This window comes from Macaca thibetana, chromosome 5 (genome assembly GCF_024542745.1).
Source record: "Macaca thibetana thibetana isolate TM-01 chromosome 5, ASM2454274v1, whole genome shotgun sequence".
Lineage (NCBI taxonomy): Eukaryota > Metazoa > Chordata > Mammalia > Primates > Cercopithecidae > Macaca > Macaca thibetana.
Genome location: NC_065582.1, coordinates 178,397,673 through 178,411,978, shown reverse-complemented (window position 1 = coordinate 178,411,978; position 14,306 = coordinate 178,397,673). Strand labels below are relative to the sequence as shown.

The following is a 14,306-nucleotide window of genomic DNA, read 5'->3' as shown; positions in this document are numbered from 1 at the left end:
TCTAGGCTCTGGTAATCCAAGCCTCCTAACCAACTGCAGGGCCCTGCGTCGGCCATGCCATCTTCCTACTCTGTGCACTGTTCCCACTCCTGGAATGCCACGTCTTCCCCTACGTGTCCCTTAGGACGCAGCTCAGCACGGCAACTAGAGAACTTCCAACCATCCAGGCTAAGCCAGGTGTCTGCTGTGATATGCACTGCCCTGGGCTGCCCTGGGCTGCCCTTGGCCTCACAACGTATCCCCTGTGCTGCTAGCATCTGCTGAAAACCAAAACGGTTGAATACTGGGGATTGCATAAGGGCCAGCAGTCAATGAATTTTTGAGTCAATGAATATTTGAATCTCCTGGAGGGCAGGAAGCATCTCTGATCTGCCTCTACCAACCCAAAGCCTCGCTTAGTGTGGGTCAAATGGGGCTCATCGGCTGCCTCTGCTGGGGCCCCAGCTCTGACAAGTCAGCCACAGCCACAAATCCCCTAGATATTTTCACTGGCTGGAACCCAACCTGAGGTGTCTGCCTGCTTTGTGACCAGCCCCTTAGAGGGCAGTCCCACGGCCAGGGCACACCCCATCTAGCCCCACCCAGACTCCCTGTGTCTCTTTTGCCATCCCAGGCTGCTAAGGTTCCAGCATCGCCCACCCACCTTACCCAAGTAAATATTAATAACAAGTCATTACCTTCCCGTGTTGACAACCCCTTCCATACCAGGTGCTGTGGGACAACAGCCTCATTTAATTCTCACAGCCCCACGTGTTAAGGAGTGGACACACTATGCTGATGCTGACGAGGAGGCTCAGGCAGGGTAAGGTCACTCTGCAGTGGCAGAGCCAGGACTTGGCCCCAGGCAACTTGACTCCAGGCTCTTGCTCTTCATCACAGTGAGCCTGCCTTGCCGCCTGTGTTCCCGTGTGCCCGCTCAGGGCTGCTGCAGCCCCCCACTCTCATGGGAGCTCCCAGAGACTGGCTCAGGCCACACAGCAAGGCAGGATTAGAACACAGCCCTGTCTAATTCAAAATCCAGGAGCTTCATCCCCACCAGGGCCCTGTGACTCACTCCAGTAATACCTTCCCTTTCATCGTCAAGGCTGGTTTGGGGGACAGGGACTGTGATTCTGCCAGGGGGACCCTGGGTCACTTAGGATGGGCTTTGCCCAAAGGGTACAGCATGAAGAACTTACTTCTCTCTGTTGAATATGATGAATTCCTTCCGGACAGTCTCCAAACACTGCTGCAGGTGTCCATTCTGTCAAAGAGCACAGAGAGGTGACTAAATGACAAAGCATGTTCCAGGGAGACACGGTGATGGAGCATCAGAGGATGGCAGATTGATCTAGATGGAAACCTCAGATGCTTGGGACCAGCACAAGACAAGCTAAGTGTCTGGGGCTGGCCTGACTGCATGGGCGGCTGTGTCCAAGAGTAGCCTGGTGGACAAAGATTCTTTTCTCCAAGTTAAGCCATTAAATCCAACGTAAAAGCCACGTTAGAATGGAATATGGGCTGAAATTCATGAGCTTATTTCCCTGACCACTTAAGGACCACGTGAGGGGCATGGAAAACCAGAAATTCACAACCATCATGCCAGGGGCTCAACTTTGAATAGACTTTTATAGAGGAGAGGTTGTTGTGTGTTGAATTGTGTCCTCTGAAATGTATCCTGAGTCCCAACCCCCAAGTACTTATAAATGTGACCTTATTTGGAAATAGAACCGTTACAGATGTAATCCAGTTAAGATGAAGTCACAGTGAATTAGGTAGGTCCTAAGCCCAATGACTGGGGTCCTTATATGAAGGCCATCTGAAGACACGTGAAGACACAGAATAAGGCCATGCGGTGATCGAGGGAGAGACTGGAGTCATGCAGCAGTGAGCTAGCGAAGGACAAGGAGGCTGGCCGCCACTCGAAGCCTGGGGAGCCAAGGACGACCCCTCCCCTATAGCCTTTGGAGAGAGCCAGGCTCTGTGGAGACCCTGAGTTTGGACTTCTGGCCTCCAGAACTGTGAGAGAATACATGTGGGTTGTTATAAGCCACCCAGCTTGTGGCAGCCCCAGGAAACGAATACAGAGGCCCACAGAGGCAAAATGCCCAGGACCCACAAAGGTCATCGTGCAGCCCTGGGGGCCTCTGCAGTACAACATTTTTCTCAAGGGTGCAGCGGGACCACTGGGTCCCTCCCTGTGCCTTAGAGCTACATAAGCTTCCTGCTGTAGGAATAGCACTCAAGGAATGCCAGGAGCGTGAATGCCTTCCTTCACTCTTTCGCCCTACTTGTTTGATGGTAGCATTTTATTTACGGCAAAATAAGGTAATTGGAAGGGAGGAGTGAAACGTCCGCTTTTTGCTAAACGGTGGCCTGACTCAGTCATTACCCTATGAGCACAGGATTTCTCTCCCGCGAAGCACTCACCAGCGGGCAGCTGTCCTTCGTGCTATCCCTGGATCTGTTCTTTGCCAACCGCTTCTTCTTTTTGTGAAGTGGCTTGGATTCTAGAATCATTTCTTCAAGCTCAAATGTGGGATCACAATTCAACCTCCCTTTCTAAAGGGGAGTAGAAAAGAAAACATGGTCTGTCTGCATTCCACCCATCACTGAATTTTCTTTTCATTCATTCAATCATTCATTCATTCAACAAGTAATGATGAACTACCCCCGTGGGATACACGGGTGACCTTTGTTTCTGTTTTCTGATGATAAAAAGCAACACGTTCTCACTGTATACATCATTTGTTTACACATGTGGTCCCCCTGGGGCAACCCCACTCCTGTTAACATCTAGGTATTTCCTTAGGCCCCTTTCTATGCCTGTTTTTCTTTTTTTTTTTTTTTTTTTTGAGTCGGAGTCTCGCTCTGTCGCCGGGGCTGGAGCGCAGTGGCCGGATCTCAGCTCACTGCAAGCTCCGCCTCCCGGGTTTACACCATTCTCCTGCCTCAGCCTCCTGTGTAGCTGGGACTACAGGCGCCTGCCACCTCGCCTGGCTAGTTTTTTGTATTTTTTTAGTAGAGACGGGGTTTCACCGTGTTCGCCAGGATGGTCTCGATCTCCTGACCTCGTGATCCGCCCGTCTCGGCCTCCCAAAGTGCTGGGATTACAGGCTTGAGCCACCGCGCCCGGCCTCTATGCCTGTTTTTCATACTAGGTTGAGTTCAGTTTTCGAATCTGATTTTTTCACTTATTATTTTATCCTATGCACATTGTCCTGTCATGACTATCTTTTTTTTTTTTTTTGAGACGGAGTCTTGCTCCGTGCCCCAGGCTGGAGTGCAGTGGCGCGATCTTGGCTCACTGCAAGCTCCGCCTCCCGGGTTCACGCCATTCTCCTGCCTCAGCCTCCCGAGTAGCTGGGACTACAGGCGCCCGCCACCTCGCCCGGCTAATTTTCTTGTATTTTTAGTAGAGACGGGGTTTCACCGTGTTCGCCAGGATGGTCTCGATCTCCTGACCTCGTGATCCGCCCGTCTCGGCCTCCCAAAGTGCTGGGATTACAGGCTTGAGCCACCGCGCCCGGCCATGACTATCTTTTTTAGAAAAATCATTCTAAATAACTTAAGAATACAATTTTAGCTCAAAACCTGCCCAACTTCCTGCCCTGGTTCCCTGCTCCTCCCGGGGAGCTAGATAGAGTCAGCTGACCCTCAGGCCTGGCCCTGCTCCTGGCCAGGGGCTCCTCCCGCTGTGGTCAGGAGCAATTTAGGTCTCCCTGACTTCTGGGCCTTGGACCCAGATTCCTGGTAGCCACTTTCATTCCTGAGCTGCAGCCCAGATGACGGCCGCAGGTGCCGGTCCCCAAGGGCAATGCAGCCCGGTGGCTATGACAGCAGCTCTGGAGCTGCACAGGGAAAAATCCCAGTTCTGCTACTTCCTGACCTTGTAAGTTTCATGACTTCCTTGGGACTCAGTTCATTATCTGTAAAGTTCAGGTGACAATCATTCCCATATAGGGAATTAATAATATAATATCTATAAAGTACTTCAAGTAGGGCCAGGCACGAAGCAAGTCCTCCCTACAGTGGTGGTCCCTGGGCCTGTTAGGACCTGGGCCTGCTGTGACTTGGCCAAGAAGGAGAGAGGCGAGGCACAGCCTTGGGGTCAGCCAGCCTTGCCACTGGGCCCTGTGTCCTCTCCTTTTACCTGCGTGACGCTGAGGGAGATTTGTAACCTCTCTCTGCCTCAGTTTCCTCATCATTGTGAAATATGGCAGGCTCAGAGGTTGCTGAGGGATCAGATGAGAAGAGTTTGCCAAGCTTCCAGAACAGTGGTTGCTTGACCACGGTGGCCCTTCCACAACTGCCCATTCCCTCTGCTTCTCTGCTGTCCCCTCACCGCCCTAGGATTCCTGGCCTTGAACCCAATTTACAAGAAAGGGTCTCGCTACCTAAGGCTGAACTTGCCTTGGCCATGCTGCCTAATCCACTTGATTAGGCAGTCAGTGCCTTTGCCATGACCTGGGGGCAGGAGGAAGACAGGGACTTTGCAGACAGAACTGAGGAAAGTCCTGGCTTCCCTAACCCCCAGGAACTCCCTAAACCTCTATGGGCCTCAGTTTCCACACTGTGAGATCAGGGCACTAGTGCAAGTTTGTGAGGCTGACATGAGAAAATGCAAGAAAAGCTCCTAGCCTGGCCCCTGCCACACAGTAGGTGCCCAATAAATGTTACCGTTGTTGTTACTGTGTCATTCGTGGGCTGATGGAGTGGAGTCCTATGTCCTTTGCACCTTGCTTTCCCAGTTCTAGAGGCTGGGCCTCATCCTTTCTGTTGTGACCTACTGTGGGCCCTTCGTGGGTTCGCGGTGCCAGTGGCCTCTCCCTTCCCCTGCCTGGCACTGGGCTTTGTCCATCATCACCAACTCCTGGAATTCAACTATAATCCCCTTCCCTGATTTCACATGTCTGTCCTCCAGAAGTTGCCCTCCCCCAAAAAGCAAGTTGAATTTCAGGCCCTGGTCTCTCCAGACCTATTTTACCTGCCTCTCATTCATTCATTCATTCATTCATTCATTCATTCATTCATTCATTCATAAAAATGCAGGCTCTGCCCTGTTTTGCCTGCCACTCATTCATTCATTCATAAAAATGCAGACTCTGGATGTAGACCATCTGAATTCAAGCTCTGTCAATTTCTCACTGGGAAATCTTGGGCAAGTTGCCTAACCTTGCTGAGATTGCCGTTAACAGGATCCACTTCCCAGGACTGGTGTGAAGCTGACACGAGATAAGGCACACAGAGTTATCAGGACAATGCCAGGTACACAGAACATGCTCAGTCCTGTTGGCCATCATCATTCGTTCACTCACATGACAAGTACACACTTAGGCCTTCTAGTGCCTTCGATCGTCACCCATTGTTCTGGGGGCTGGCTCAGGCAAAGGCCAGCCAACACTCCGGGGCCCCCACCCTCCGAAGCTCCCAGCAGGATGGCAGGCGCACTGTGACAGAGTGTTCTGACCACTGATGTATCCCTAGACACCCGTGCAGAGGGTTTCGGGAGAGGCTGAGGCCTGCTCTGTGCAGGGAGGTGGTGGCGCTGGCTGGGAATGCTGCAGGGGCGGCCAGGCTTGGGCTTGTCTTTCACTCAGAAGGTGACATAATTTGCATGTTCCCTGCAAATCTTATGCTGAGATGTAATTCCCGGTTTGGGAGGTGGGGCCTGGTGGGAGGTGTCTGGTTCATGGGGATGGATCCCTCATGGCTTGGTGCTGTCCTCACAATAGTGAGGGAGCTCTCGTGAGAGATCTGGCAGTTTAAGAATGTGTGGCACCCCCCACTCCCACTGCTGTTCCTGCTCCTGCCACGTGACACACCTGCTCCTGCTTCACCTTCCGCCGTGACTGGAAGCTCCCTGATGCCTCCCCAGAAGCAAAGCAGATGCAGGCACCATGCTTCCTGTACGGCCTGCAGGACTGTAAGCCAATTAAGCCTCTCTTCTTTATAAATTACCAAACCTCAGTTATTCCTTTATAGCAATGCACGAATGGCCTAATACAGACAGAAGGCTTCCGCTGAGACTGGCAAATGGGCCAGTCCTTGCTTTGTGCTGTCTTGAAGGAGGGGTAGGAGACTGCCTTGTGGACAAGGAGAGGAAGGGATTGCCAGAAGAGGAAGCGGCCTGTGCAAGGTTCCCGCTAGGAGACAGCACAGCCAGAGGGAGGCTATGGGCCTGTGGGTGGGGCTGAGGCTCATGACCCTGTAGGTGAGCATGTGGTGGGGGGCTTGCGTGTGTGTTTGTATGGGAGTGTGCATGTGTGTGAAGGTATGTGTGGGTGAGTGTATATGTGAATGCATGTGTTTGTGTAGGGTATGTATGTGTGTGAGACTGTGTGTGGGGGCAAGTGTGCATGTGTGCGTGGGAATGAGTGTGCGTGTGTGTGTGACTGTGAGTGTGCAACGGTCTGTGGGTGTGTGCAGGAGAGGGGCTGAGGAGGAGCGGCAGGCCAGGGGGCTGCAAAGGCAGGCACCTGCCAACAGGCGCAGGCACACAATATGGCAAAGCCACAGGCTGGCCCTGGCTGCCTCCAGGGCATCCCAGCACACAGCCTCGGGGAAGGCTCAGACGCCACGCAAGGAAGCGTTAATCAGGCAATCTGTGCCTGATGTGCAGGACTGCATCGGGATTCCTAGCCTTCGTCAGTCTCACCCTGAGTTTGGCAGATCAGAGCCCATGGAGAAGGCGGGCATATTTCTCTGGGCTGTCCAAAACCTGTGTTCAGAAGGAAGTCAGCCTTCTGAACACAGGGGAACAGGCTCAGAGCTGAGGCTTTGGAAGCCTCCGGACACTACTCCCCAGGCTCCCTGGTTTCTCCTCTGATCTGTGAAGAATTGGGGTGCAGCCGCCTGAGGTCACAGAGATGGCAGAAGAGACCCAAACTTTAACTCCCGGCTCAGTGGAGCCTGCTGGTCTCCTTCCGAGGGCACTGCCCCATGGTTTATTTTCTGTCTTTGTAGGCTTATTGGCTTATGGCTCCACAAAACCCTAGCCCTGTGGTTGTCAACTGGGGACAACTTTATCCGCAGGGGATGCTTGGCAATGTCTGGAGACATTTTTGGTGGTCACAACAGAGGGGATGCTACTGGCATCTCATGAGTACAGTCCTGGGGTGCAGCTCAACACCCTACAAGGCACAGGACAGTCCCCATCCCAAAGAATGATCCCTCCCCAAAGGTCATCCACAGTGGGGGCTGCCCACTGTCATCTGTAAGCTCCCTGGCAGCTGGCCCTGGGGTTGTTTTCTTCCCAGGGGTTCAGCTCCTGTGCAGGACAGTGCTGGTGGATGTAAGTGCTCGGCAGACACATAATGGTGACAGTGAGGACAGTGCTGGTGGGTGTAGGTGATTGGCGGACACAGAATGGTGACAGTCAGGTCTGCGCTTTCACCCACACTGACTTTCTCATTGGCTAGCAGAATAGGGTGGGAAATGGGATGGAGACTGCCTGTCCCCAGCATGAAGCCATTGCCATTGCCCCCGCAGCTGCCCCTCCTGGCCCCAAGGCACACCTGCTGACCCACAGACACACACAAGACACATAGGCACACAGACACAAAAAAACAGGCACACACACACGCAGATGCACAGGCACACACAGACCTATAGGCACACACACACACACAGGCACACGGACACATACAGACATACAGATACATAGACACACAAGCAGGTACACACACAGACATAATAGGTACACACAGACACGCACACATAGATACACACACACACAGATACACAGGCACACATAGACATACAGGCACACACACAGGCATGCACACAGACATACAGACATGCAGACACACAGATACATGGGTACACACAAGTGCCCTGGCATGCACACACAGATACATACAGATGCACAGGCACACATAGATGCACAGGCACACACACAGACACACTTCCACACATACCCACACAGGCACACACAGCTCACACAGAGCTCCCAGTTGGCCAAGTGAAACCCTAAAACAATTATATTGGGAGAACAGCGGAGAGCTCTACCTGAACAGCCACTCTATGCTAAGCCTGCCCTGGACACTTTGTCCCCATGGCCTGTTTCCCACAGCAGTCCGAGGGGTGTCTGCAGAGCCAGGGAGCTTTCTGGACTCAGAGGCAGCATCACATCCACCCCGGGGTCAAGGAAGCCTTCCAGCCGGGCAGAGTCCCCAAGGCCAGGCAGGTCTGGGCGGGTAGAAGGAGGTCCAGGCAGTGGGAACGGCACATGGCCAGGCCTGGGAGACAGGGACGCAGCACTGTGCGACCTGCCATTACATAGCCTGTCTAGAGCCCTGCCTGGGAGGGAAGTGGGGAGAAAGGTGGGCTCAGGGGAGAGCAGGGCCAGCCCTGGACCAGGTGGACTGGCTAAGCAGGTGAGGATGCACCACTGCTTACAGGGAGAGGACAGGAACAGACTAGCGTCAGCCAGGCGTGGCTTCGGTTGGATTCAGTGGTGAACACTGGGCAGGCTGTGGGGAGGGTCTGTGTTCAGAAATGTGCGTGTGCTGCTACCACGGTTTGCGAAAAGGGTCTGGAAGCCTGGCACTCCTGGAGAAACTGATGTGGGAAACATTACTTTTGCACCAAAAGGAGTGGCAGAATTCTTTAAAATAATATGACGTGAAACACCAGCCGGGAACGTCTGAGGCTCCCCAGGAACCAGCCTAGTGGGCCCAAGAAATCTCTTGCCTTCCAGGCTGGAGTCTTCACCTCCATTCACATCATACGGGGCTGGAACAGGCAACGACAAAGAGCACATGTTGTGATCTCTTTCCTGCTCACACCATGCCACCGGGCAGGGCAAGGACCGGTGAGCGGGGGTGGGGGGGGTGTGCTCTCCTCCATCACCATGCCACCGGGCAGGGCAAGGACAGGTGAGCGGGGGTGGGGGGGGCTGTGCTCTCCTCCGTCACCATGCCACCGGGCAGGGCAAGGACAGGTGAGCGGGGGTGGGGGGGGCTGTGCTCTCCTCCGTCACAGAGGGCAGAGGTGGCTGAACCAGAATGTCACCCAGGATTTCTGCCCCAATTGTCACTATTCCTCAGGTGCTCTCTGCAATTCTCTCCAGGAGAAATGCAACTGCCCAGCAGGAAGGGACCACAGGAGGCTTCCAGGCAGGTCCAAACTTTCAGCGTCTCTCCTGGAGGACCCAGGAGCCTGCAGCTCCTGCCAGAATCCTCCTTTAAAATGTAAATCCACTGCTTTCACCTCCCTGCCTTAAACACTCCAGTTTCCAGGGGACAAAACCTAAAACCTTGACCGTGGCCTCTGGAAGCCTTTTTGGTGTGGCATATATTCCCTCCTGGCCCCATTTCCTATTATTTTCCCTCTGGTTTATTCCCTTAAATGCTATAAAACTATTCTTTGAAACCCAGGCTTTCTGCTGCCTTCAAGAGTGTGATCTTGGCGATCCCTTTGCCTGGAGGGCTCAGTGCCCATCCCTGCAGTCCTGGTTCCCTCACTTCACCTCTAGGTCTCTGCCGACTCTCCCTATAAGAAGTCCCTGCCTGTGGCCCTCCCATCCCACCTCTCCCTCTTCCGAGCTTGTGCAACAAGTGCAGACTGCCCTGTCGGGGTAGGTCATCGCCTGTCTTCCTCTACTGGGCAGTCAGCTCCGTGGAGGCAGAAGAGTAGATCAGCCTGCTACCCCCACACCTGGACCTGAGCACAGGGGGGTAGGATTCAGTGACAGAGAGAAGGCTTGGCACCCCCAAAAGACCTACCACAAGGAGGGAAGCTGCACGGCTGGGACCCTGGAAATCAGGTCCAAGTTCACCCCGAATTCCAGCAAGACATAAGCCCTTGGTGCTCAGGTAGCCGTGGCCAGCAGAGGGCTCACTGGCCAGCTGCCAAAGTCTTGCTTTGCACCAAGGCATGGACCGGACCCTGCAGAGGGGTGGCATGACATCAGGTGGGACTTCTACTCACATTGGGCACAAAGCCGGGCATCAGTGCCTTCTCAAACACCGCGTCCCAGTTCATGTCGGCCAAGTAGGGCACGCTCTGAATGTCACGAAGGCTGGACAGGCGGCTCTCAGGGTCCTTGGTCAGGAGCTGCAGTCAGAGGACAAATGAGCTTCCGTGAACTGGGCATCCCTCAAGGGTAGCAGGGACTCTGAAGGATGGGGTCTCACGGCAATTAATGGGCCTCTGCTCTTCATGCCCTATTGATGTCGTGCCCTGTGTGGGGCACTGTTGTTGGAAGCGCCATCTGCACTCATCTCTTTATAGCCAGGGAGAAACTGAGAGGTCAGGCTGCTTCTGCGAGGTCACCCAGTGAGGGGCTGTTGGGGCAGGGACCAGACTTTCAGCCCCCGCGTTCCTTTCTGGGACTGGAGCCTGTAACAGGCGGCCTCTCTGATGTCTGCAGAAGCATCCAATTACAAATAGAAAGAATTAGTTGCCTCATACTAGGATTTCCAACTTGGTAACGGGAGGCACCAAGTTGTAATAAAATTTGTCCCTGGACAGCTACGAGGTGACCTCTGTGACCTAATGAAGTGACCTCATTTGTAGCCAAGGGGACACTTTTTAGCTTCTCTTCTAATTGAGTTTCAGCTAATAAGGAGTGACGCAGGATAAGAACAGCCAAAGACTATGACCTGGCATCCCAGCGGGGCTCCCAACTTGCCAAAACCCTGCAGCTTATCTATTGAAAAAGCACAGGGGCCAAGAATGAAAATTCAGAGGCCTGGCCCTGGGACTGCCATTTAACAGCTGTGACCTTGGGCGAGCTGCTGTTACTTGCCTCACTGCCTCCCCCGAAAGCAGGGGAAATAATGGAGACTCCTCCACTTCACTTCCAGCTCATGGTAGGACGAGACCAAATGGGACTGGTAAGGACCTGGCACATACTTAGAAAGGGGAGGCACAGCAGCATCCACAGGTGGAGCTGGAAGTCAGAGCCCCCTGTCAGTTCTCACACACCTGTCACTGCAGAAATCTTCCAGCTATGCCCATTGAGTGGCTGGAGTCACAGCCCACAGGGATAGCTAGCAGGGGTTGCATCTGCTGATCATGGCTGCCACTCTTTAGGGACTGTCCCAAAACAATGGGTGCCAACTTAAGCAGGTTCCACTTCAATGCCATCTGGAAGTTCACTGTTCAGGGTGGCTGTTCTGAAAACATGCTGATGCCCAGACCCGAGGGCCAGATTCTGAGCCACTTGGGTGGGCTGGGAGGTGCAGGCATTGGTGGTACGTAAGGCTTCCACATGGTTCTAATAAGCAATCAGGGTTAAGAGACACTGACTTATAAGAACCAAGTGATGGGATGTGAGGGCGACCTGGCTGTGACACCTGCCACGCCACTGATTTCCAGGGTTGATTTGGCTGATTTGGCTGGCTACGCAGGTGTGCCCTTGCTCTCTCATGGCTCCATGTGTGTCCCTCCGAAAGCTGTGCACTCGGTCAAAGAGGACGGCCATCCCCAACAGAGGAGGACCGGTCTTCGGTCAAGGGTATATGAGCAGCTGTGCTCCCCTGCTACAGCCTCCAAACAAGCTCTCAAGAACCAGGTGGTGGATTTCCTTTAAAGTAATTTAACTGATCAGTAATTCAACAAGCCATTATAGCCATGTAGGGATTAAAAGCTGGGACCTGGAGTTAGGAGGGTTTGGATTAAAATCCTACTTCTGCCTTTTAATAGCTCTGTGGCATTGATTGAATGATTTTGCTTTCTTATGCCTTGGCTTTCTCATCTCTGGTACTGGGATAATGACACTCCCCCTGCTCACAGGGCTTGAGAGGGGTAAGGGAGAAGAGCAATCACATGGCCTAGAACACAGGACCCTCAACAGTGCTGGCTGCTGTTGTCATCATTGCTTTAAAAACAACTGGGTGCCAACCTCATGCAAGACTCAGCTCCATGCATCATGGAGGATGTGAAGGGAGCCTTGAAGGCAGGGCACCAAGATCTCCTGCCCATGCTGGACTGGAGTGCACACCAGAACCACCTGGAGAGCTCATGGAGACACAGAGAGTGGGGCACACCCGGGGCATCTGATTCAGGTCTGGGTGGAGCCTGAGGATGTGCATTTCTAATAGGCTCCCACGTGACGTTGATGCTGGCTGGTCCTAGGCCCACACCTTGAGAACCACTGCTTTATTCTAATAGCAACAGTTCCTGCAGAAAGTCAAGGAGATTCCTTCCTTCCTTCCTTCCTTCCTTCCTCCCTCCCTCCCTCCCTGCTTCACTCCCTCCCTCCTTCCTTCCTTCTTTCCTCTTTTCTCTTTCTCTCCTTCTCTTTCTCTCTTTCTTTCTTACTTTTTTTTTTTTTTTTTTTTTTTTTTTTTTTCTGCTTTCACCCTTGTTACCCAGGCTGAAATGCAATGGTGTGATCTCAGCTCACCACAACCTCCGCCTCCCATGTTCAAGTGATTGTCCTACCTCAGCCTCCCGAGTAGCTGGGATTACAGGGATGCACCACTACGCCTGACTAATTTTGTATTTTTAGTAGAGACAGGGTTTCTCCATGTTGGTCAGGCTAGTCTCGAACTCCTGACCTCAGATGATCCACCCATCTTGGCCTCCCAAAGTGCTGGTATTATAGGCTTGAGCCACCACACCCGGCCGAGATATCCAATTTCTTAAAGGTCATTGAGTGAAAAGACCATGTACAGCAGATTTTAAAAACCCACATGCAGGCCAGGCGTGGTGGCTCATGCCTGTAATCCCAGCACTTTGGGAGGCCGAGGCAGGTGGATCACAAAGTCAGAAGATCGAGACCATCCTGGCTAACATTGTGAAACCCCGTCTCTACTAAAAATACAAAAAATTAGCCGGGCGTGGTGGTGGGGGCCTGTAGACCCAGCTACTTAGGAGGCTGAGGCAGGAGAATGGCGTAAATATGGAAGGTGGAGCTTGCAGTGAGCTGAGATCGCACCACTGCACTCCAGCCTGGGTGACAGAGCAAGACTCCGTCAAAAACAAAAAAAAAAAAAAAAAAAAAACCCCACAGGCATTAAGTATTTATTAGGAGCTCGTAGCAGAGTGACAAGAGCTGTCACAATTGCCACTGTCCTCCGAGGTGTGCTGATCTGCAAGCACCCCCATAACAGTGCTTATTCCAAGGCATTTGGCATTTGAATGCAGCTGATTTGATCATTTCTACCCCTGGTATGCCATTTGTAGTCTCACCCTTTTGTTTGCTGATATGGCTGTTTCTACACTCACTGTAGCTCCCTGGTGGGGCAGGCTGGCAGCTGCCCCCTTACCTTCCTCAGCAGGGCCACCATCCCCTTGCACCACGTGGAGGAGTAGTGGACACGCTCCACCTTGAACATGTTGAGGATTTCATCGATGGGCGTGGCCGAGTGGATTTCGTACGGCCTCTGCAACCAAAGGACAACAGCCAGAATCAGAGAGAGGGCCATCAGAAGGCACCATCCACACACTTTAAGACTGTGTGATTATGAGGGACGGTTTATTCTTCCTCTTCAAGTAAGAGTGGGTGCTTCTCTTTCACAGCAGAGCAGGTGGCCTGAACCCATGTGCCAACAGTAACCGGGCCCAGGGGCCAATGCAGGAAGGACCCGGCAGGTGGGTGCTGCTCCTGTGGCCACAGGAGGTTAGGAGTGGCTCACCGAGGTCACACAGCCCATAAATGCCAGAGGCAGGACTCACTCTCAGCAGCTTAACACCAGAGTCCCTGCTCCAGTCACTGGCTTGGGGCATCCAGGGACATCTCCAGTCATAGCCCCCACCTGCTACTGGGCCTTGGCTGCCACTTTCCCTGTCCTGGCTGAACTGGCCCATGGGGTGGGCAGGGCTGAGATGGCCAGTGCCTGGGTGTGGTTGGGCTGAGGGATGGGAGGACTCCAGCCTCGTCCCCTGCCTTCTCGCCTGCCCTCCCCTCCTCACGATGAGGACGTGTAAGCTCTGCTCTCCCCCAGTTTCCGAACTTGGTAGAAAATGAAGCCTCCTGACCATGTTTTCTCAACATTGCTGTGTGCAGTTTCTTGCTTCTAAGCCCCTCTCAAAGCTCGGGCAGACTTTCTTGACTGTGACCCTGGGGACAAGGTTTGGAGTGCTTCTGAGCAGCAGTGCACTCCCGGCCCCCGCTCCCTCTGCCCCGGCCCCCATGAATGTCTCTCCTGGAACCTCTCCAGCTGAACCGCGCTCCAAGATGTTTTCAGGTTGGTATCATGGCCACATGTCTTGGGATTACAAGAGCAACAATTTCCCTGGCATGTGTGGTGGTGCAACAAACTGATCCTGGAGAAATCTGAGCGATGAATCCGTGATTAACCCATATGAAGTTGACTGCCATTAATATGTGCCAATACAATTATTGCTGTCTGTCTCCTCCACGAAGCTGTGGC

General features: G+C 53.2%; 1 protein-coding gene across 2 annotated transcripts in view; it reads right to left on the bottom strand.

The window, feature by feature from the left end:
- STK32B (serine/threonine kinase 32B) overlaps nucleotides 1–14,306 on the bottom strand; it is a 411,092-nt gene that overhangs the window by 28,065 nt on the left and 368,721 nt on the right. For both annotated transcript variants that reach the window (XM_050792141.1, XM_050792142.1), the window contains 4 exons: nucleotides 13,200–13,316; nucleotides 9,913–10,038; nucleotides 2,410–2,541; nucleotides 1,179–1,243 (listed from right to left, as the gene is read on the bottom strand). In XM_050792141.1, coding sequence (XP_050648098.1) covers nucleotides 1,179–1,243; nucleotides 2,410–2,541; nucleotides 9,913–10,038; nucleotides 13,200–13,316 — 440 coding nt within the window. The remainder of the gene's footprint in view (nucleotides 1–1,178; nucleotides 1,244–2,409; nucleotides 2,542–9,912; nucleotides 10,039–13,199; nucleotides 13,317–14,306) is intronic.